Source organism: Corvus cornix, chromosome 5, assembly GCF_000738735.6.
Source record: "Corvus cornix cornix isolate S_Up_H32 chromosome 5, ASM73873v5, whole genome shotgun sequence".
Classification (NCBI taxonomy): domain Eukaryota; kingdom Metazoa; phylum Chordata; class Aves; order Passeriformes; family Corvidae; genus Corvus; species Corvus cornix.
The window spans coordinates 14575941-14600468 of NC_046335.1; the positions used below are offsets into that span (position 1 = coordinate 14575941).

General features: G+C 41.5%; 1 protein-coding gene and 1 long non-coding RNA gene across 7 annotated transcripts in view; both read left to right on the forward strand.

The window, feature by feature from the left end:
• DICER1 (dicer 1, ribonuclease III) overlaps positions 1-4878 on the forward strand; it is a 68033-nt gene extending 63155 nt beyond the window's left edge. For 4 of the 5 annotated variants that reach the window (XM_039551940.1, XM_039551939.1, XM_039551941.1 and 1 more), the window contains exon 29: positions 66-4878. In XM_039551940.1, coding sequence (XP_039407874.1) covers positions 66-231 — 166 coding nt within the window. In that variant the 3' untranslated portion in view covers positions 232-4878. The remainder of the gene's footprint in view (positions 1-65) is intronic. The other variant, XM_039551942.1, reaches the window with a different exon arrangement.
• Positions 4879-6703: 1825 nt separating this feature from the next.
• Positions 6704-24199, forward strand: LOC109146440. Of its 2 annotated transcripts, XR_005601913.1 has the most exons (5): positions 6704-7594; positions 7798-8477; positions 17845-17973; positions 23684-23749; positions 23909-24199. It is a non-coding gene; the product is annotated as an uncharacterized LOC109146440 (long non-coding RNA). The 2 variants fall into 2 exon arrangements; XR_002273116.2 differs by lacking the exons at positions 6704-7594; positions 7798-8477; positions 17845-17973 and having other exon boundaries at positions 17988-23749.
• Positions 24200-24528: the final 329 nt, after the last annotated feature.

Sequence of the window (24528 nt, forward strand, 5' to 3'; positions counted from 1 at the left end):
TGTAGGTCTCTTATTTCATATTAACTTGCCTAGGCAGTAAGTAATTCTTGTGTATATTTTTGCAGTCCCGCAGAAAGAACTTACGATGGAAAGGTCAGAGTTACAGTGGAAGTTGTAGGAAAGGGAAAGTTTAAAGGTGTTGGCAGAAGCTACAGGATTGCCAAATCTGCAGCTGCAAGAAGAGCACTACGAAGCCTCAAAGCAAATCAACCTCAGGTCCCAAACAGCTGAGACTCCTCTTAAAAATAAATGAAATGGGGAAAAAAAAAAACCCATACAAATAAAGCAAATTAAAAAAAAAAAAAGTTGATGTTGAGAGGAACAAATTGGAAGACAGAATTTAAAGTTTGTTTGATAACGGAATAGGTAACAAAACATTTAACATGTATAAAATTTTGGAACTAATTGTAGTTATAGTTTTTTGCGCAAACACAATCTTGTCTTCTTTCCTCACTTCTGCTTTGTTTAATCACGAGAGTGCTTTAATGATGACATTTAGCAAGTGTTCAGAATAATTGTTGTCAGGTCTTTTTGGTTTACTTTTCTTGTCAGTACAGCTTTGCTTAGTATTAGAAGGCCAGGGAGCTTATGCCTAATGCAGTTGCTAGATTTATATATAGTAATCTTGAAATTCTTCAATCTGTGCACTAGTGCCAGTCATAAAGCAGTTGATAAACTGTACTGGATGATTGGGTATAAGAAAGATTACGTGTGCCAGTATTCTCCTTTTTATTTTCCTTTTTTTTCTCTCCATGTCATCTTCTTACATTAAGATGGCATTCCCAATCATTATTGCACTTATTTGTTAGGGACAGATATTAATTGAAACGGCTGGCATACTGGTAGAGTGAAACTTCGGTTTCCTTTTGCCACACAGTCTTGCATAAAAAAAGGTTCTTGCCTTAAAAATAAATAAACCCTCATTAATAATCTTTAATTTCTGATCTTTTTTGGAACAAACTGTTTTACATTCCCTTCATTTTGTTATGCATTTTACAATGATACAGCTCTATATTTACAGTACAACTCATTACTATAGCTGTGACTTATTACAGGATTATAATAGAAATTATATTCATATATATGTAATTAGGTTATTTTTAACAATTCTGAGGAGGTGGTTGGTCTACAGTTTTTTTTATACCATAAACGAAATATGGTCTTTGGCTAAAATTCCAATTTTACACAAACCTGCAAGCTAGATAGTTCCAATACTGGAAACAGCAACAAATAATTGCACAGTGCAAACTGTCACTAACAAAATAACCTTAGACATATCACACCTAAGATATGCTGCAGATTTTATAGTCAATTGGTTACGTATTTAACAAACAAAGCACCTTTACACTTAGAGATATTTCCACGTAAATTTCTTACTGTTTTTCAGAGTTGCATGCATATTTCATCTACCAAAGCTGTGCTGTTAAATAACATGAAAGTTGATGTTTGAGATATAACTGCCGTACTTTTGATACATCTGTGATTTAGGTCCTTAATTTAGAGAAACTAGCTCATTGGTCTACTGGGAGCGTGGGGGGAAATCATACTTTTATTTTTTAGGCTTTGCCTATACTTTAATTAGATTTTTGTAGGCACTCTTCACTTAAATACCTCAGTTCTTTTTTTCTCTTCTTTTCCTTTTTTATTTTTGCATGCATTGGGTTTTTTTCTGTTTTGGTGCTATGTTTATGTATTATGCTTGAAATTTTAATTTTTTGCACTGTAACTATAATACCTCTTAATTTACCTTTTAAAAAAAGCTGTGGGTCTTGTATTCCCACCAGTATCAGTAGAGGTTTGCTGCAATTTTGCCCTGTTAATTATGCTTGAAGTTTGAGAAAGCAGAGCAAGGTGTTTTAATGTTTTCCAGCACAATAGTTTGAACTTGATGCTGTGTCTTATGAATTAAATTACAAACAAATACTGTATTTCCTGCTTTTAAACCCTATTCCTTTCCTCACAAATGCACACTAAAACAAAACAAAAACTGTCAGCTCTTGCTTTCTTAACAAAAAAATAAAGTAAATGCCTTAGTGACAAGGGACAGATATTAAGCTTTTCTGAAATACAGTTTTCAAAAGTTCATATATTTGCTATCTCAGTCACTTTTCAGTCTGTGAAAAGGACCATTCTTGAATTTGAAAGCTGCTTGTTATAGGAGTCAGACCAAGAATTAAAATACTAGCTTATAAAGAAGTCTAGTATTTGTTTGGTACTTCAGTCATGAAAATATAACAAGGAGGTATAAGAACTGCAAGTGTAAATGATATGGTGATACGGAACAATAAAAACATGCAGTCCAGATTCTTAAATGTAAATTGCTTTGCATTAGCTGCTTACAAAACTAAAAAAAAAAAGTCACTGATTTAAGCTATAGCTCGCTCTTTGTGGTAGAACTGTAAGTTTCTTAGTGAAAATGCATGATTACTGATGGCAACAATTCTGGCCAGACATCAATCAGCAGATTAAATCAGATCATCTAGAAAGTCTTAAGTAGTTTAATTGCATTAGGAAAAACTAAAATTTCAGTTATTCTTTGAATGCCTAAAATTCTTACTGATTGTTATAAGGTTATAGATTCTCAGGGGTTTCAGGTAATTGTTAGCAGTGAAGTGGTTATGGAGTGTTTGGGTGCAGAGAAAATCAGCTGAACTTACTCTGTGTTTCAGAACAGTTTAATGATCACTTTGTTACTAGATAAAGCGTATGAATTGGACATCCGAAATGTGTAGTGGCTGACTATAAAGTAGTTTCTGCTGCTGATGCGTTTTTAAATGCATTTTAAATGCCACAATTTTTTCCAGTGTGACCTCATTGAAATACTTTTTATCCTTTGAGACAGAAAATCCTTATTAGTTTCCATGTTATACATCTGTGTGTTTTACCCTACAGTTGATATGATTTTGATACTGGACAGTGTATGCTATTAAAGACCTAAATCTGATCATTTGAAGGTTGGGATAGAAATCACTTGACATGCTGTAAGCACAAGTGTAAGCGGACTGTTGCAGCCCATCTTCAAAAGCAGCCACACAGGCTCATCATAAATAGTGTGGGGGTTAATTGGCATGAACCTTGGGGTTTTTTATCTAAGTCCTGTTATACTGTACTTTTAAACAGTCCTCCTAACTATGCTGTGTTTTAATTTTTATGGCTTTTTTTTTTGCGCTGTTCTGTTCATGTAGCACAAATAAGCATTGCACTTGGTACCATGCTTTACCTCATTTCAAGGAAAAAATGCTTAACAGAGAGGAAAAATGTGGTTTGGCCTTGCTGCTGTTCTGATTTAATGACTTTGAAAAAGATAGTTTTTAATGCCTGCAATGTGTCATTTACTTGCACAACTTAAATAGGTCATTTGTAACGTCTGTGGCATTTTTACTGTATGTGGAAAAATACAACAAAGATGTGTAACACCTCTTGATTGTATTTTAAAGCTATTATTTTTCTACTACATCATTTTACTGTTATGTGAAGTAATTAACATTAGAATGACCTCTGACTGACACTCCAGTAATTATCTCTGAACAAACCAACATTTAACGCATATAATGTAGTTTTTGGGAGAAGACAGCCCCTAGTAATTTGTCAACCTTAACTAAATCTCTGTTCAGTCTGAATATTGAGTGCCCAGTAGTGACTTCTGAAGTGTTTGTTCAGCTTGATGCTGCTAAAGTCCATACAAAAAAAAGCTTACTATTTTTAAGTCTCGTTACACAGTAGTTATGTTGCAACTGCCGAGTACTGACCTTGAACAAGAACCAGTTTCGGTGCTGGGGAGGAATACAGTGGTGGCCCAGGGATGAGGTGCTGGATCCTCAGCTAGTGCAAATTGATGTAGTATCATTTTAGTAATGGAACTGCATTCATTTACATACCTGAAGATCTTGTGCTTGCATGTATGTTGCAGAGTTTTGTTTTTCCTCCTTGTGAGCAAATACAGAACCATCAACGGGAAAATGCAGGAGGTTTATGTTACTGCATATGACATAACATATGCTACATATTCTATGCATTTATCTGTACAGAAAATGAATTCTTAGTATCTCAGTCACAGTAGCATATGCAATCCGAAAATGACAAATAGCATCGTGGTCTGCTGTGATACTGCACTTGACTCTGACAGTATTCTGAGTTTGTTTTGGATGGGGTTCCCCGTGAACACATTCTTATGGAAATCTCTGTATTTTTTACATGAGTGAAGCAAGAAGCGTTTTGATTTTTGGTACGTAATTACTGACATTGATCCTTTTTCAGTTGCTCTAATATTCAAGAAGTCAATTTCTTTACTTTCATATTAGATTTTAAACTTTCAACACTACAGTTCATGACCATCAAATGTAATCTAAATATCAGCTGTAACTCAATATGAATTATGTTAGCAAATATCTAGAGGTCATTGTAGTATACTCCACTAGCAGTTAAAATTAACTTCTATCAAAGCTAACTACATTACTTAAAAATAAATTTCATCCAATAAAGTCCTTGGGGTTTTCCCTCTTTTATTTGAATGGCAACCACAGACTACTTTAATTGCTTTGTAGATGCACTCAGAATTTACTGCAGCAGCAAGTTAGGGAGAAAAATGTTTGTGAACAATAATTGGAAATTGCAGGCTTTTTTATTGTAAATAGTGTGACTGAAAAGATGGTTAAAATCAAGTAGAAAGAATAACAAATATAATTTGATGGACAATAAAATATTTACCATCACATGCTGCAGCTGTCTTTAAGGGACATAAAATGTAATTCATTCATACTGTAATCATGCTGCAGAAGTTTGCAATCTGCACCTTATGGATCACAATTACCTTTAATAGTTTTTTGTAATAATTGTAGCTGAGTATATCTCCAATAAAGTTATGGTCTGTTCACCTTGTATTGTTGTTTTGATATTTTTAAAATTCCTGTTTATCTCTCCATAAATCTTCTAGAGTTTACCAGAAAGTTGCTGTTCAGTCTAAATTTTAAAAAAATTGTGAAAACATTTGTGAAAACAATATTTCTTGACCTTGTTTAAAGATAAGTCTGCTTGTCTCCTTCCTCTGATGAATGAACTGTCTTCATAGCTATGTGAAGACTCTTAAGGGACACTCAGTTAAAAATGATGGTGTATGTGGTACAATTTGATCTCTGTGTTGACCATTATACCTGCAAAATGTCTGTTGGTGTGGGAGGCCCCAGAGCACAAGGGTTCTGTAACACAAGTTTGTATGACTGGCAGATGTTTTAAGAATAATATGTTAATATAAGCTAATAGTCTCGGCATTAATAACAGGAATTTCATCATTTTTCTCTTTGTTTTCTGTTAGTATTTTGCATATCCTGAATATTGAAAGTGTGCTTGTACAGTTCTGACTGGCACAGTAGTGTCATGTATTTTTCATGGAGACAAGTCAGACCTGTCAGACAAAGATCAGGAGTATTCCTTTCTGAAGACTTCACAATGCAGCAGTCGCTTGTTTGGCATCTGCAGTGGGCAACTTTTACTACACGTTTTGCCTTAAGTTATAGAGAAAAGCCTGCTGGGCTGCTGTTAGGCACGGTGATAGCTTTTTCTGGGATTTGGAGGAGTGGCCTTTAAGGGTAAGGCCCTTTAAGCTCCAGTGTGTAGGCTAATAAGGGTAACACAGCCCCCACCTCCCCAGTTCTAGCAAGGGAGTCAAATAAGAAAGCTTTCTTTCCCCAAATTTTCTGCAGGAAAATTGGTCTGAAAATAATAGTAATAAAAATTAGTTGAAGATGCCATTATATCCTGTTAATTGTGGCAAAATGAGGTGAGGTATGGCTGCCTCAGCTTGATTAAAAAGTGGTCCATCCCTTGCTGGGTAGCACTGTGAAACAAACTCAGTTCTCCAGAAAGTCAAGGTATAAAATCAGTAGAGGTTCTGCTTCAAAGGCAGGTGGCCACGTATTTTGTCTGTGAACTCGCTTTGTATCCGTTCCAGTCCTGCATCCAAGTCATTAATGAAGACGTTGAAGGGCGGAGAGCTGATGATGGAGCCCTGTGGAATCCCGCTAGTGACAGGTCCCCAGTCTGATGTCACCCCATTCACTGTAACCCTTTGTGCCTGACCCGTGAGCCAGTTGTTCACCCATCCCATGATGTGTTTATCCAGGTGGGGGCTGGACATTTTGTCAAGGAGGATGCTGTGAGAGATGGTATTGAAAGCTTTATGAAATCCAAAACAATTACATCTACTGCGTTTCCTGTATCAGCTAGGTGAGTTACCTTGCCATAAGAGGAGGTCAGGTTTGATAAGCAGAACTTTCCTCTCATGAAGCCGTGACCAATGACTGCATTGTCTTTCAGGTGTTTCTCAGTACCTCCCTGAGTATCTCCATAACTTTACCAGGCACTGAAGTGAGACTGACAGGCCTGTGGTTTCCAAGGTCCTCTTTGCCCCTCTTGAAAATCAGGACAAGGTTTACCAGCTTTCAGTCAGCTGGGAGTTCTCCAGATTTCCAAGACTGCTCAAAAATTATCAAAGAGAGGTTTTGTGATGACATCAGCCAGCTCTTTGAGGACTCTTAGGTGAATCTCATCAGGCCCCATAGATTTATAGGGAGACAGCTGGAGCAGCAGATCCCACACAAGTTCAGTGTTGACTGGGGTTTGATCATTCTCACAGTCATGGTCTGCCAGCTCAGGGGACTTTACTTACTAATTCCATGAGCATCCTGAAGTCTGCTCTCCTTGTGTCCATAGCTGAGATTTTGCTGGCACTTTTCCTCCTGTCACCAGAGATTTTAAACTTGATCACTTTGTGGTTGCCAATCTGCACTTGGCTTACGGGATCCACTCTGCTGACAAGGAGCAAATCAAGGAGGGCGTCTTTCTGAGTCAGCTCCCTTAGGAATTGTTTCATAAAGTTGTCATCCAGGCTTTTTAGGAATCTTCTGGCCTGGGTTGTACCAGCTGTGTGATGCTCCCAATTGATTTCTGACAAGTTGAGGCCCCATAAGGACAAGGGCAATTAACTTGGAAGTGATCCTTCATTCCTCAAAGAATAATTAGTCATTGCCATTGTCCTGGCTGGGAGGTCCATAGCAGACTTGCACAATGACATCCACATTATTTGTTTGCTTCTTGATTCTTACCCAGAGGCTCTCAACTGTGCCGTTGCCAAGTGTGATCTCCATACATTCTACCCCTTCTATTACCTACATTGCCACCCCCTGCCTCTTCTGACCTGCGTGTCCCTCTTGAAGAGCCTGGAACCCTCAAACAGGGCACTCCAGTCACAGGACTTGTTGCACCAGTTTTCACTTACGTCAGTGATGTCGGATCTCTGGGACTGGGCCAAAGCCTGGAGCTCCTCTTGTTTGCTCCTCCTGATGTGTGCATTAGTGTAGAAACATTTCAGGTGTGGTACATTTTAGCCAATGCCTGGTGAAGCAGATTGAGGAATCCCATCAGTGCACATTTTGTCAAGTTCTGGCACACCATCCCATCACTCATCACTAGTGAGCCTGGTTTTGCCCCTTCCCCCCTTAGATGCTAGTTTAAAGCTCTGCTGTTTGTCCTTCTGACAATCCTCAGTGCTCACCCTAAAGGAATTGAAGAGAGAGTACATCTGAGGAAGACTGTACAGGTACTGGTTTCTTATTTCCTTATTACAAGAAAAAATGTGTTTCATAATTGCATCAGTTGAACTAAGATGTATGTGCTTAGCTGTTATTACTCTCAAGTAAAATCGTACAATAAAAGGAGTTGGAAAACTGAGGGGAATAAGTTTTGGGTAATGCTTGTTCTGAAAAGAAGTAGTAAAAAAGCTAATCATAACTTCAAATCCAGAAACACAGAGGAGAAGGTTTGGTGCTCGTATGGGCTTCCCTTAACACTGCTTCTAGAGTCCAGGTGCAGGAGGAAATCTCCATGTCAGTGGACACCGGCACTGTGTACTGTGTAAGTACTGACATGTAAGCAGGTTTTATTTTCCTCATAGCTGTGATTAGGTCTTTCCTTATGGTAGAATGTGAACAATAATTTCATTTTGGTGAGCACAATAACCAAGAACCTTCCCAGTTTTATGGAAACGGTATCATGTACTTTGCTGCTTAACCATCTCCACTTACCTGGCTTATACTATATTTTTAACGTTACCTTTTATGTGCATTTTATTCGAAGTCTCATGCTAGCTTTTAAATTGAAGTAATTTTCTTCTGTTAGCTTGAAAATTTCATGTAGTTCTGAGTTCCTGTCTGGCTCTCACTGAAGTCACTGGGAAGACATTGACTTGGGCTCTGTAACTTGGGTGCATTTGAGCTCAAGTTCTTCAGATATGAGAAGTGTGAATTCCAGATGTCAAGCAGAAGGTGAGAAACACAGTGATGTGCAGAGGCACCCTCTGCGGTTCTGCTTCTATTTTTTCAGGCTTTTTAATAAAACGTAGCACGTTCACTAGCTGCCGATTTCTGAGATAACCTTCTCCCAAGTAACATGGGACAGGACTAGAGGATATCGCCTTGAGTTGGGTAAGTTGTTGGATATTAGGAAAAATTTCTTTACTGAAAGAGTGGTCAGGCACTGGAACAGGCTGCTCAGGGAAGTGGTAGAATTACCATCCCTGGAAGTGTTCAAAAGGCATGTGGATGTAGCACTTGGGGACATGGTTTTGTGATGAACACAGTGGTGCTGGGTTAATGGTTGGACTCGATGATCTTTGAGATCTTAGAGATCTTTTCTACCCTAAACAACTCAATGATTCTATGACGATTCTGCTTCAGGCAGTCAGGTGCCCTCTGCAGAATGCATTGGGGCTAACTCCCACCCATTTCTCTGCTGTCAGCGGAGCTGCAGGCCACCATTTGGTTGTCCTGCCCTGAGATCACCCTTTGAAAATGAGGTGAGTTGAATGAGAAAGAGGCCCCTTCCTCCCTAACCTTGGGATGGCACTGAGCTGATGACATGGGTCTCACACAGTAGCCTGAAGCTGGAAATGTTCTTCCAGGGAAAGTGATGGAACAAGGGGAAAAGAAGATTTCATCAGACTGCAGCATGGCCTGGGAATCACTCGTTATTCCAGGGTCACTCTCATCTCTTGCCAGGGTGAGGATGATCCTCTCTTCTTTACTGCCACTTGGCCTGAAGCGGGGAAGATGAATTGCTGCAGCTGTTCCAGCATTTGTAATAAACTGGTGCTAAGCTGCAAACATCACTTATGTAACTGAAGCACTGAGTTCCATGAGAGACGGCAGTATACCCGTCCAGTCCTCAACTATATATTCCTTTGGAAAAGCAGTTGTCACAGAAGTACTTGAGTGGCACTTTCACATTACTTTTAGGGTAAGGCTTTTAACTTTACTTAGTTTCTCATTTGTACAGCAACACAGAGAGAAGAACAGCACTATGTTTGTAAGTGTTGCCTGTCTCACTATCATTAGTAAAAAAGCAGAAAACACATCTTGTTAAGCACAGACATCTGCTTCCATGTTCTTATATTACAGCCACTTAAATCAGTTATTTTTACTTTCCTGTATTCATTCTCCAGTCACTGCCTGACTTTAGACAAGACCCAGGTGTCTGAATGAAACCCTCCCTGAATTCAGCAGAGCCTCAGGAGCTTGATAGTTAAGATGAGAGAGTCATAGAATGGTTTGGAATGAAAGGGATCTTAAAGTGTAGTTTCATCCTGCCCCACGATGGTCAGGGGCACCTCCACTAGACCAGACTGCTCAAAGCCCCATCCAGGCTGGCCTTCAGCATTTCCAGGGACTGGACATCCACAACTTCTCTGCCTATTACAAGATCTGCCCTATTCTCACACAACTATAGAAATTAATGCTCTTTTGCAGCACCAATTTCAAGTTAAGAAAATATTGCTTTCAGGGTGATTCTAGCTGGAATAGCAGGGCATTATATTCCTGCCAGCAACACTCATCACCTTTTTCCCAGCTTTACATAGTACATGTGCTCTAGGCAAAAGAGATCTCATTATACAAACAAGCATGGCATAGGCAGCTGTACTCCCTGTCTGGCCAACTGGCTGCTGTGCAGGGCTGTGCCAGCAAAAGCCTCACATAGAACAAGGGCAAAAGTTCCTGCGACTCTGCCTCAACAACGGTGTTGAAATTGCTGGTGGTGGAGATGGGAAGGGATCTATGAAAGATTTACTAACCATTTTTTGTTGGACCAAATGCCTTTGTTTGGCTTTAAAAAAGTTGCTCTTTCTGTGGAATCTGTCAGCTAGAAGGGTTCCTTCATGGTGCACTGAGTACTGCCTGCCACGGAGAGCTGAATTCCCAAAGAATGCCACTCTTCTCAGCAGGTACAGCAAGGCAGAGCAAGGCAAGTGAGACCTTCCCCATCCACTTTGCCGGGCTGAATCAAACACACATCCTTGTGCATGCACATTGAGAGGGAAATCCTTATTTTACTTAACATTTAATTGCAAGCCGTTGAATTTAAATTATTGTTTACACCATTTATTATGGTGTAAAACAACCATACAGCAACCTCTGTGGAAGGTTTCTTGTAAAGTGATGGTGGTTTATTGGCAGATTAGCTAATGTGAAGGGTTACTTAATGCAGCAGCTAAATAAATCGCAGCAGAGCCTTATGGCACATAGGCTGTAGGAACTAAACTAGACGAGAGTATGTAGTCTATGGTAGATATATAGCAGCTGCTTTTTCGATAGGATATGGTGTGTTGATGTGTGTCAGGAAATCCCAGAAACTACAGTGACTGAGGCAAGGAGTGATGGGGGACCTGCATAAACTACCTGAAGCATATCAACAAATAGAGAAAGCCGTAGACTGAAAATATGTTGGAAGAAATGCCAAGATTCAGAGACACTTCAAATATACAGAGGAAAGGAAACAGACCTGGGCAACTCAGCACATAAATAACACCCCCAGAAAGGGGTGAGCGTTGTGGGGAAGAGCTGGGCAGTGGTGGAAACAGGCAGAACCAGAGTAGTCTGGTAGGCAGGAGTAAATCCATTGGTAGTGATTTTCAGGAGCCAGTTTTAAGCTTCTCATTTGATTTCCTTGTAAAGCAAAATCTAATAATTCGGAAGTTGATTCCTTGCCTTGATCAAAGAGGGTCAGAGAAAGTCCTGAACGAGACCAGGCTGAAGAGATTTGGGGCTGACATGAAGGCAAAGGGGACTGCTTTGGCAATTATGGCAAGTATGAAGGAGATGAAGCTGCAGTTGGAGCCAGCTAAGGAGCACAAACATTTTTCACTGGTGTAGGTAACAGCAGTCTTCAACAGCCAAGTTCTAACTAGGTCAACGGCCTAGCAAAAATCCATGCATTTCCTGATCTGTTCTAGTATTGCATTCTTTTTGTCCAATTTCACCCAGTTGCCCACCATAGAGATATCTATCAGTGGGCTCCCATTTTCCTGTGGTTTCCTGGAAACACAACTGGGGTTATCTCTGGGGAATCCGGGCAGTGCAAAGAGCCTTCAGCTCAACTCCCTCACCAGCCAGAGCTGCACCACGGGGAGGCTCATCCCTTTGCATGACCCACTGCCGGAGGGTTGGAGCTGAAGGCTGCAGGCTGGCCCTACGGTGATGGTAGGACTGCTTACCAGTGATGGTTAGGGCAAGAATGCCCCGAATTGTGCTAAGTTCTGCCACAGCTGCCTGTGCACCTCCCTCACCTGCAACTGTGATTATGCTTTTTATACAATGCTCCCGAGGCTTGGGTATAATTTTCTCTGCTCCCCGTCCCCAGACATCCCTCTCGAGTGTCAGTGTTTATAAGGGCTGTGCACAATTCCTCTGCTCCCCGAACCCCACCCCACCCCAGAGGCAGCTGTATTTCCACAGTGAATGAAGCAATTCCTGTATGTATGATTTTAAAGTGCTTTGGGACCCTTTGGGAAAGAAGGTGCAATTGTACAAGAACAAGATATTATTAAAACAGGAATCTGTGTAATAGGTGATAAATTTTGATACTGTATGTTTAATATAATATGACGGTTGTAAATCCAGTGAATTACCATAGGTATTTGCTGTGCTGTGTGTTTATGAATTGTTTGGGCAGGTGTTTTTCAAGTCCCAGTTTTTCACACAAAACGTGAATTATAGGACAGTTTAATAATATTCCTTACTAGATTCCAATATGCTGCAATTAGCTGCAGAAATGTTATCACTTTATGGTTGAGCTTAGTTGCTGATTAAATTCATGTATAAGAAAGTAAATGAAAAAAGCAGCAGAGAGAAAAAGAGACCTGCACAAGTAAACTTTTAGATCTGCCTTTGATCTCTTACAAGCAAATATCTTTTAAAGCTACAAAAATCAATATTTTCAGTATTGTTCAACCTGTATTTTACATGAGCTTCCACATAAGTTAGAAGCAGACTATTTTGATTGCAATAATGAAATAGTTCTCTAAAAGTTTATATTCAATAGTTAAACTATTTATATTTATTGATGTGAAGGGGTATCTGTACTGCACATGTTATTTGAATCAAACCTTGTTGTATTACTTTTAAATCAGATCCAAAATAATGTAATTCAGGATTACATACAGTCAGAATTTCTTATTTTTATTTTTTACCGACTTCCACATAAAAAGACTTATAAGACCTTGAAAAAATTTTTCCCATCTCTGAAGAAGAGAGAAGTGCTCTATTTCACTCTTCCATCTGCTTTTGTACCATCTCAGCCTGAGCCAATGTTACGCCAAGCAGCATGGTAGTAAACTATTGAGAGGTAGGGTTGAGGAGAGGTTTAGAGGCTGAAGAGCATCATGTCCATCACTATAGGATTCTGTGAGTGTAAACTAGGCTGTCATTAGTTTTATGAAATCCTTTTTCTGGTTTTCTTTGGAGTATGGAGTCCTTTACTTGCTAAGTAGGTGTTTTCAGCTCCAGAGGGGTTGGCGTGACTTACACACCTCCATAGGCATTACTGGCACCTCCCAGATGAGCGAAGCTCATGGCTGGGTTTCGGAGGTTCTGTGGTCCCACTGCTCCAGCTGATGTCCAGGGTGGTTGAAAGCCCTGGTCATCTCTCTCCACCTCTCCAAGTCCCATCCCACCATGGCTCATGCCTTCCTGAGCACCCAGGATCTGAGCACCACTGGTATCAGGCCCATTGCTGAGTGTCACTGGATCTCACTACTGTGACACTACAAGCTGGTAGCTCGGATGGAGGCTTACTTAAACATTTTCTTTCCCCTTGACTGGCATAAGGAAGGCGCCTGCAGCCCGCCCCCTCCCTGCACCATGCCTTGTGTATGTGTAAGAGCTGCCCTTGGCCCCAGATGATATGTTTGCATTTCGAAATTGATGCTGAACTCAACTTGAGGCAGATACGAAAGGACGATTTTTTAAACAGATGTTGCAGGTCACTTGTAAGTTATTTGTCAAATAAGTTTCAGAGCACAAGCCGCTGCTTTTGCCATTGTAACCAAAGGCGTCTGCCGTTCAGCAGCAGTAATTACAAAGCCAGGGCAACGCAGGGAAAATTCATCTTATTTAAAAGTGTTTTAGTGTCACCAAACAGCTTGCTATGCCATTAGGCGAGTTTTGCTAGACACATTCAAGTTGAGGATTTTAATTTGTTTGAAGTATTCTCTAAAACAGAATTATGTTGGAGTTTACATAAAATGAGAGAATGACATGAAAAGTTTTAACTTAAGCAGCAAAATATAAAGGCTAATCTTATTTAAAAGTAATATGTGTGTCTTGATTGAGTGCCCAGATACACTCAACTGGGACATTTTAGTGGAATCGGTTCTAAGCTGTTACACTGAGTTATACAGAATAGGTTTTCCTGAGCTCACATTGCCAGACCTGAAATACTCTTGTGGCTGCATTTAATAAAGAAACGAAAGTCTTGGGTAAGGGGATATGATTTTTTATGACAGAAGGAATGCAAATAACTTTTAGTCTCATTGCCTAGACCAGGTTTGGTCTGATTTGATGGAGTTTAATAATGACTTATAACCTGTGCTGACAATGTGCAGACCCACACAACGTCATTTAACTCATTTATTCTGCTTGCTGTAAAAACAAAGAGATGGCAAATAAATATATGGAAAGTTCATTGTTTGTCAGAGGGCCCAAGCCAAAAGTTTTCAGTGACCTTTTAAAATATGGTCCCAGGCTAGTACTAAAATGTCTGTCACTCAGCGCACACACTTGCACAATTTGGCCTTTTAACCCGTGCATCTTGTTTTTCTCTCTTTCAACTGGTTGTATGAATTTCAAATCAGCTGCAGCTATTTAAGTTTTTGCATTGGAGGATTACTGTAAATTGCAGTCTGACAATTACAATGTACAGCGCACAGGAGAGTTATTAATGGATAGGCCTACTGATGGCCTTTCAGCGCTGACGAGGGCCTGGTGTTCCTCACCCATAATTAGATCCAGTGGTCGGGGTCTGCACAGATGAGGCAGAGAAGGGGGTCGGCCGGGGCGCGCCGCTTTATCAGAGGAAGATATCAATTGATCAGAGATAGTTACTATCGGCAACGTCTAAATCTCTAATTCACCTTCTTCTTAATGACTTGTATTGGCTTAAGAAGCTAAGCCATTTGACAGCATGGAGCTCGGCTGACAAAGCTGTGCAGGTGGTTTTAATAGAGGATTTCTGTTGCTTGAGATTTCACTAAAGACGGAGCAACAGTTCAACAGACACAACAGAGGCCAGTAAAAACTCCGGTCTGCTGCTCTGCTCTCTGAGGGTACCAGTGGGGCTCAGGCTGCGCTGAACCACCACTCCCATTTACACGGCACTTTTTCTCCTTGCAGACCTGAACAAGGGCTTTCTCTGAGGTTTCAGTATTTATTTTAAGGAATGAATCTTACATGGGCATAAATTATATGTGACAAATGAAAACCTGTTGGAGGGGGATTTCTTTATTTATTTATTGTTTCTGTATGAAAAATGTTTTCCAGGACATAATGTTCCTGAGAAATGAAATATACTTTTAGGACAAAGAGAGAGTCCAATGTCCAGGAAAAACCAGTAAGCTTTGTAAAAGCTGAAGACAACAGTTGTTTACCTTTGATAAACCAAATGCAAGCCAAGTGCTTAGATTAGACATGGCTTCATGAACCAAAATGTCAGCTTTTTAATGAAGTAACCCAAGAAGCAATGGTTTGTGCTTAGATTATCACAGTGTAAATCCAATAAGAGACGGGCACCTAACACCCCAAGGCGCTGCTGATCCAGCCCTGTTCCTTTCTAGAAGGATTACAACCACCTGCTGGGAAGTTTTCCATGCAGTAAAGCTGGTAGCCAAACTGATATTCACAGTATGTCCCAGAGACTTTTTATTATTATTATTCAGATGATGTATACACATGGGAAATATAGGTTTGAGTCTGTTAAGGCTCTTTTTGGGGGTAAAAGTTTGTTTAAAATCTTGTTCCAATCTCTTAACACGTATTGAAGTAAAATCTAATTGAGTAGATCACTGGCATAGGCAGAACTTTCTGTTGTTGTTCTTGAGGGAGAGCTCAACAGAAAAGCACGTCTGTGGGACTTTGCATTGTAGCCTTGAGTGGAAACATATTTATCAGCACAAAGCCTGCTATTTTAAGCTCTTCTGGAGCTAGCAAAACTGACAGACATTTCTTCTGGTTTCACCACCAGGTTCATGACCTCACTCCCAGTACCACTTCTAGGTTCATGTCACAGTTTCTACTTGTGAGCTGGTTTTACTTCCAATGAACTTGCAACCCAACTCTGTAAGTTATGGCTTTGCAGCTTCTAGGTTGAGGACCACTGGCCTGAAGTGTCCTTATTTAAGAATAAATACACTGTGCACCTGTAGCATGCTGTTATCTCAAGACCTCTAAGTGCTTTCCAAATCTGCTAATTATGGTTTATAAAGCTCTTAATGTTCTGTCAGAGGAGAAAACAAAGGCATAGGAAAATAAGCAAGTCTCCCAAAAGCAATAAATTGTTAAATGGTTTGTTAAGTAATTTGCCCAGCCAAGACTCAAACTCAGTTTATAGACTGATATAGAGTATGGGTTGATATCCTCATCCTTTGATACTGGTGGTGAAAGTTGCAGAATCGCAGAATCTCAAAATGATTTAGGTTGGAAAAGACCTCCAAGATCATCAAGTTCAATCTTGGACTGATCACTTCCTTGTCAACTAGACCACAGCACTAAGTGCCATGTCCAGTCATTTCTTGAACACCTCCAGGGATGGTGATTCCACCACTTCCCTGGGCAGCCTAATAAACAACTCCTTCAGAGAACAAGTTCTTCCTGATATCTAAACCTCCCATGGCACAGCTTGAGACCATGTACTCTTGTCCTATCACTTATTGCCTGGCAGAAGACACCAATCCCCACCTGGCGAGAAGCTCTTTTCATGTAGTAGGAAGTGATAAGATCCTTTTCTTCAGACTAAACACCCCCAGCTCCCTCAGCTGCTCCTCACAGGACTTGTGCTCCAGAGCCTTCCCCAGCTCCATTGCCCTTCTCTGGACACCCTCCAGCCCCTCAATGTCTTTCTTGTCATGAAGGCCCTGATGCCTTAGGTTTTAACTTCTGTATTTTTTCAAATTCTGTACTGCCTAGTGTGTAACTCTGAAGCTTCTTGTAGCCTGTTAATTTCTGCTCTCTCGCACTAGGTAGACATAACAAAGTCTCTCCGGGCCTGCTCTTCAGGGACACCCAGACTGTCCTAGGCCCAAAAAGTATAAACCAAAAGCCTTTGAGAGGGGGGCAAGCTGAGGGGAATTACATCATTAAACTGAAGCTTTAATTGGAGAATTAACTCTGATATGCAAACGAATCAAACCTATAAAAGTGTGAAGAACTCGTGACCTGTCGTCCATCTTGGGGTCTATCTTGGCAGTAGCCTCTGGCTCCCCAGGGGGTACCTTTGAAGGCCCTTCAAATAAATACCTACCTTACTCCCTTACTCCTGTCTAGTCTCTGTTTTTAGGTGGCCTCTTCAGGCATCAGCCCCAGAACTGAACACAGAGCTCAAGGTGTGGCCTCACCAGTGCTGAGTACAGGAGTACAATCCCTGCCCTGGTCCTGCTGGCCACACTATTCCTGATCTAGGCCAGGATGCCCTTGGCCTTTCTGGCCACCTGGGCACACACTGGCTCATGTTCAACCACTTTTGGTCAGCAGCCCCAGGTCCTTTTCGCTGGGCACCTTTCCAGCCACTCTGCCCCCAGCCTGTAGTGTTATTTGGGGTTGTTGTGACCAAATGCAGCAATTGGCCTTGAACTTCATACTGTTAGCTTCAGTCCACTGATCCATCAGACCCATTGGCTTCAGTGTACTCAGGAGCTCACCAGCATTTTCTTTTGCTTTCCATGAGGATAGTACCCAGAAGCCCAAGGCACAGTTAATTATCACATAATTATAAACTTTCGTCATTAAAATGAGAGCTGTCATTTTGGAGCTGACTGACCAAGATGGCTGGGGTGTCAGTGTCATCCTGAATTTAACGTGTACCTACCAGAAGAAAACTAGCTGGAGAATGGTGCTGAGGTGGAGGTCTGCTTTTCTGAACAATGAAGCAAAAAAAAACCATGGTGGTAGCACTTGTCTTCAACCCGAAATGGTCCTATTCTGCCATGGACAATGAGGGATGCCCAACAAGTACTTTTTGGGACAGGTGTATAGGTCAGCTGTTTGTTATAAACAATTGTTTTATTTTAGAGCTCCCTGTGCTTTTGCTCTTAGACTTCTGCTTTTTATGTTTGAAGTTACGTGGTGAAGGCAGGGTTTCTTCACTCATGTTTGGAGTAACCTCCACAGTGAAAAGCTATTATTGACATCTTTGGGTGCTATTATTTAGTCACAAACTACTGGCAGTGGTGAGGGCAATAAGCGGTGTGGTTCTTCAAGATCCCACAGAAAGGTGTTTCCCTCCTGTCACGTGTCTTGTGTCACTTGCCAGGTACTGGTGCTGGGGCAGGCCTGTGTCTCCACCATGTTGTCTGCAACTACCTGCCAAATATACAAAAGTCAAACTTCTCACTGAGGAAGAGTTTGGTACCAAGAGTCAAGCACAACCTGTTCTCGTGCTGTAAGTCTGTCTCTTTTGTTATTTAATTTCTGTTCAAGTATGGGTTGGAATATTTCAATTTACTTTGCTTTACCTGTGTTGAGGGACTTGGTCAAAGAATTGTTTGGGAGACAAAGAGCAAACCTTGATCACTCAGACCTTAAAGGTGACAGTTTTGGCATGGTTTGAGGGCTTGAAGCAGGGGGGCCACATTCTTTGTTCATGTTAAAAGGGGAACCTCTGCTGACTCAGTCAAGCTCTGTTCATTTATGCAGAGAAGATAGGGCCCAATGGTTTTCTCTGTAATGGTTTCCATAAGAGACATCTCAGCTCATTCCCTGTAATAGTCTGTGTGGTGTGAGTAATCATCAATCTGTTAGCAATTATGAGCAAGCTTGTTAGCACCATGAGCTGATCAGCTGAGCTTTGCAGAGACGTCACTGAGCTGTTCTGTCTCTCACAGTCACCTTCCTCTGGCAGTTCACCTCTTCCTCCAGGGCAGTGTAATGGGGGAGCTGCTGGTATTAGGTAACTCTTCCCCCTTTTGCTTGCCAGTCATGACTGTGCCCCACCATGTAATATTTCAATTCTAACACTCCAGTTCAATGGCTTCAAAGGTAATTGCTCGCTTGCTTCATGCCCATTAGCTGTTGATATTGGGATAAGCTGGTCAACAAGAGGGTACATGATTAGTGACCTTATTCTACCAGGGTGCCCATGAACCACAATCAAAATATGATTTTTTTCTGTGCATTGGAACTTGTGTCTATACCTCATACTTCTTTCCCAAGTAAAAAAGTTTACTAATTCAATCTTGAGTACATATATATGTATATGTATATACACATACATATACATACACACCGTAAGTGGGTGTGTACGTGACTTATTCATCTGTGACCTGCATGTCAAACATCTCATGACAAAGCAAAGAAAACCACTAGCTCTCCAGCTTCTGAAGTGAAGCGCTGCTGCAAAAAGTATTATAATGAATAACTGACTTCTGTCTTAGCGGTGCCTTCATCTTTTTATTCCTTTTTAAAATAAAGTCTGTTTTGACTGTTTTGCTATACTGTTAACAGATGGATACACTCAAAATGTTGGCAGTTATGTTCAAGACTGGATTAATATAGGTTTGTTATTTTACTAGCATATCCAAAGGCAAATATTCCTACTGGACTCCACCCTTCAGCTGTGAAGCAGGTTGTAAATCAGTCCCTTTTTTGTTGTTTTTAAAGTAGTTTAGGGGCTTTAAAATGGTATTTAACATTATTACAGTCTGCTTGAATATTGTACAATTTCTAACTATTTCTTCTTTTTTATATCCACTTTCCCGTCACTCAGAAGCTTCTAAAGAAAACTGCAGTCACTGCTAATGCCAAGGTGTAGCAGAAGTGCTTATACTGTTTTTGATGACTGTTCTCTCCCAAGTATTTAGATGCCGTAATTTTTGACTTGCTGGGAAAGCCCAACATTTACAGAGGAAAGGAAGGAAGGCCAGGTTTTCAGATTTTGTCTTTAAGGCTGGAATGCGTAAATTTGTCATTGTGTCTTTCCCTAGGAAAGCTCCAGTAGGTGTAGAGCCAACGGTCCTTGTCCCTTTGCTGCCATTGTTAATGGATCATTAAGACTATGGAAAAAATATTCTGCGTCTGGAAATACGGAAGGAAATGGCTACTGGATCAGGAGCCAGCAGTTCTGATGCTAGCGCACATTCAGGCGCATCCATCAAGCACTCTATGACCTGTGAAAATTATATCCTACAATATCCCTGTTCATGTGTTTCTATTTTGAAATTTTGGTCTCCGTGTTTATTCCCTTTCCTCAGAGTCAGAGCAATGTAACCTGGGTGCTGGAGGAAAATGTTATTTGAGCTGATCTTAGACTCTTGACTGATTGTAAAAATAGGGCCTTCCTATCCATTAAGATAAGACTGAAACTCTGGTGACATTAAGCACAGCTATAACAGCTTTGGTGTTGTGGTCTGCAAAAAAATGCCTATCCTGTCTAGCAGGGCCATTGTGTTGGTATGGTCTCTCAGACCTGGGTAAGAGGTTCCAGTCTATCAGATGTCACCTCCCACCATGTCCGAGCAGCTACTGTCCCCAGAGGGAGAGAACAAGTGAACGTATGATGTTTCAGAGCTCTTGTGATAAAGCTTGAGTACCCTGGAAAGCAAATATGCTTCTCACTCGCCTCATTCTCTTCTGATTTCATGTCCCTGGACTCTCTTGTGCTGCTTGTTTTCATTTTCTTTGCAAGGCTGCCCTTATCTGGACTCCTGCTGGATCTCATGTTCCCGCTCACATCCTGCCCCTGTGCTGAGGAGGGCACATGGGATCAGAGCAGTCTGTGCTGGGAGCACTCAGCCTCACTGACGGGCCAGCATCTGTGCACAGCATGCTGTGCGAACCCAAGGCTGCTGGCTGTGTTGGTAGCATGTTTAGAGTTTCCCAAATGTAAGGACTAAAAGGGGAAAAACATTACCATTTTTCAATCCCTGTAATTTAATCACTGTGTAGATTGACATCCAACCTTACTTCCATGCCCTCCCAGCACTGTGTTCATGTCCCTGCTGCCCCAGCAGCAGTGTCTGCAGCCTGCACACTGGGCAAGGGAACAATTCTCATCATGGCCTGTCTTTAGGTATTTTTCTGTTTTAAGGTCATGTTAGCTTTAAGCTGGATCAGGTTCCTCATCTGACCTACTGCATAGTTTCAGAAGCACCAATATCAACAAGAGGGAGAAGGCAGGGCTGCTGGAGGCAAGGGAAGCATGAGCCGACACCAATCTCCCCTGTCCTTGGTTGTGGGCTTCTGTGAGACCTCTGTCCATGTGCTCCCAGCCTGTGTCTCCCATCACACCAGCCATGGTAGTGTCACCAGGACCAGCTGCTGACCTGGTGCTCAGGTTACTCAGCTGAGCTGATGTGTCTGTACAGAGCCCTGTGGTCCAGCACAACTCATTGGAAATGATTGACAGTGGACAGGCGAGGGAGAGCTGGGCCATTTCTCTCAGGTTGACAGTGGGTCACAACAGGTGTGGTGTGAAACTGGACCTGCACGAAGGTATGAATCAAAGTACCAGCTCAAGGTCCTCATGTCAGACACAAGCAAGCATTTAATGATTTAGCTTGAGGATGGGACAGAAACAATTTACTTAATACTTCTGCAGGTATCAATCTGTGTGCTGTGGCTGGCTCCCTGCTCCCCATCCGCTACGCACACACGCGCACACAAACACACACACACAATGACTTCTTTGTTGGTGTGGAAAAATGCTCCACGGGGAGCTGCACACCCCAGAATGCAGCTCTGTTTGCGTCTAGAGCCATGATGGATCACTGTGGGGAAGCTTAAATCTCTGCAGCGCTCAGATCTCTATCAAAAAATGAGGGCGGCTGGCGTACGCTCCATTTAATGTAAACTGCACGTATAGCTGGATTCCTTACCACCTTGTCAGTGCCACCCCCAACTGCCAAGGCCTGAGAGCCCCTGAGTCTACTGAAACCAAAGGGAGGTGAGCATTTTCTTTGACTTGGATGCAGGTATTTTAAAGGGAACATGGGAAATAATTAACACATAATTAACCTGTGGAACTTTCTGCCAGGAAGTATTACTGAGGCCAACCGCTCTGCAGGGTTAGGAATTTATATGAATAATAAGAGGTCCAAAGTGGAAAAGGTTTCAGCCTTCAAAGTAGGGCGGACATCAATAACCAAAGTGAGTTAAGGAGATGGTTTTCTTATGAATAAATTATTTTCTAGTGGTCTATTGTGGGATGTCTCTCACATTCCTGTGAACCCTCTGGGAATAACTAATGATGAAGACAGTAGAACACTGGTCTGATCCACTCTGCCAAGCACCTTTCCTATTAAAATACAGTATTGCAGATGTACTCTAGAGCTACTAGAGCAGCACTCACCCTGGTTCTTATTGTGCTCTGGAAAATAACTGCTTGTTCAAACAATGTGAAAAACCATATCTTATTGTATCCCAGACCTGTCACTCTTGTAGACTGCCATTATTTGACTGGTTCATTGTCACTTCATCTCACTGGAAAGTTGTTCATTAAAAATGAAAACATATATATGGAGGAGGACAGTCTGTTTACTGTGAACTACACAGAACTGTCAGAACAGATCAGACTGGAAGGCTGACCTGCCCAGGATGGACCTTTGCAGTGGTCTGCAGGTGTCTGAAGAAAGAATGTAATCAATGGAGAAAGTGAAGAATCATCCTTCATGGTAAACCATTTAATTGTGCCACTTCATATCTTGTGGATTCCTTGTGGAGCTTCACTTGTGGATTCCCTGTGGAGCTTCACCACAGGGCTTAATAGACACTTAAATTTTTATTGCTTCTTGAATCTTTTTAATATTTTGGCCTTCACTACATGCTGTAGGCAGTATCATCCCATGTTGTCTCACCTTCTGGGTGAGAAGGTGCCTCCTCTTGGTTGTTCTGAGCTTGCTTGGCCCAGTCCCATAGGATGGGCAAGAGGGAGCAGTCATTCCCACAAGTTACCATCTCTTGTACCTTCTTCTTCCTGCCTCCTTGCAGCTTTCGTGTGCATCAGTTTCTGCCCATTGCCCCTTGTCCCATTTCTCAGCACCACTGAGCAGAGCCTGGATCCATCCTCTCAACAGGGCCCCTTCAGATATTTATATACACTGATAAGGTCCTCTCTCAGCTGTCTCAAGGCCCTTTCCTCTGAGAGATGCTCCTGTCCCTTCATCATCTTTGTGGTCTCTGCTGGACCTGTTCCAGGAGCTCCATGTCCCTCTTGTACTGAGGAGCCCAGAACTGGACGCAGCACTCCAGATGCACCTCACCAGGGCTGAGTAAAGGTGGAAAGCTTGCAAATTGTTGTTTTGCATCCTGCAAATAGGCAATAGGTTTGACTTCCTTTTCTCCTTGACTTTGCAAGAAATCTGAGTTTTTGCTATCTACTTTCTCTGTAGCATTTGTGACTTTACACACTTCTATTGTATCTGCTCATCTTTGCCACCCCAATAAACTTAAGTAATTTCTTTTCAAAGTCCCATTTCCGCTGACTGCTTCCATGTATGAAAGTTCCAAATTTCCTTGTTTTTCCCTGCCCTCCATGCACTTTTCTCCAATATTTTTTTGCCTTTCCCTTTTGAATTCTGATGCATCCTCCTAGAGACTGGGTAGCCAAAACAGCATCAGGGATTCACAACACTGTGAATAGGGACACTGTGCATTTGCACAGTGGGACAGTGAGCACTGTGGTTGTGTTCTCATGACCCCAAGTTCACGTTTGCTCTTTAGACCACTGTGAAACCCAGAGCTGATACTTTCAGAGGACAAACCACAATGAGTCCCAGTTCTATTTCCTAAGCAGTTTTTGAGCCTGCTTAAGGAGCACAACTCCAGGAACAACTCCTTGAGACAACTCCTTGTGGGTATTTTCTCTCCACTGCACAAAGGAAAAGCAGTTATTCTAAATTTTTCATAAGAATGAAACTATGGCCATTTTGAGTCAGACCAGAAATGCATCTTGGCCACAGCCCTGTCTCTCTGATAGTGGCTTGCAGGGGCTTAGGGAGAGAACCAGGTGTTATACTGTGATATTTTCTGTACATATTTTCCATGTCTGTGGCTGGGGAACTTCTTGGCCAGGAGGTTGCATTTGTTTTTGTTCTCACAGCCCTTAGGAGACCTTTCCTTTGTTCACATGCACATGGATTTTTTACCTTTTATTCCAGCCATTTTTTAATCTGCAAGAGGAACTCATCCATATCCTCGAATACCCTTGGTGTAAGGAAAAGCAGGTAAGAATTCTTGGGTTTTGACCTTTTTTCCTAACTCCAAACTTGTTCATCTGATAGCCATAATAGCTATTGGCTATTATAAAAATTATCTTTTCATGTACTTTGAAACATATCTTTTTCTAATATAGTCTCCTTTTCCTTTTGTCTGTCCATGTGTAGAAACCCAAAGGGGATTGCAGCTCATGAAAACTCTCCAACCCAGCCTGAAACTAGCAGCCTCAGAGCACTTGGAAATGATGGGAAGGTGCACAGATCTCCCTGGGTTACTCAGCCTTCTGCTGCCATGGCTGGACTGTTATCAGTACCCAGCAAGCCAGACAAAAGCTACTTCTGCTGTCTGCTCAAATCACAGTCACACCTCTAGGCTGCAGTATAGACACCCCCTCTGTCTGGGAGTGTTACACTACATGAGTTCTTCCAGTTTTAATAAATTTGCAGTGAAATATTAAACACTGGCATATACATTTTTTTTGGCAAAAAGAAGCAAAAGTTGAAATTTGAATTTAAAACTCTAATGCGACAAGTGGGCTTGAAGATTTATGGACTTAACAAACACATACAACTTTTGAGACATGCCTAGCAGACATCATGCTTTTAAAATGTCACAGCTCATGTAGTTGTCACTTCAAACACTGAGGAAGCTGGCACTCCCGAAGTGCTAGCAAGCTCTGACTGGACAGTAATAAGACTCAGAGATCTAAAATTAAAAACTACCCAAGAAAATGTATAACTTCTTAAAGACCTCATTTTGCATGTTTTATGCCACACTCCACTTTGCA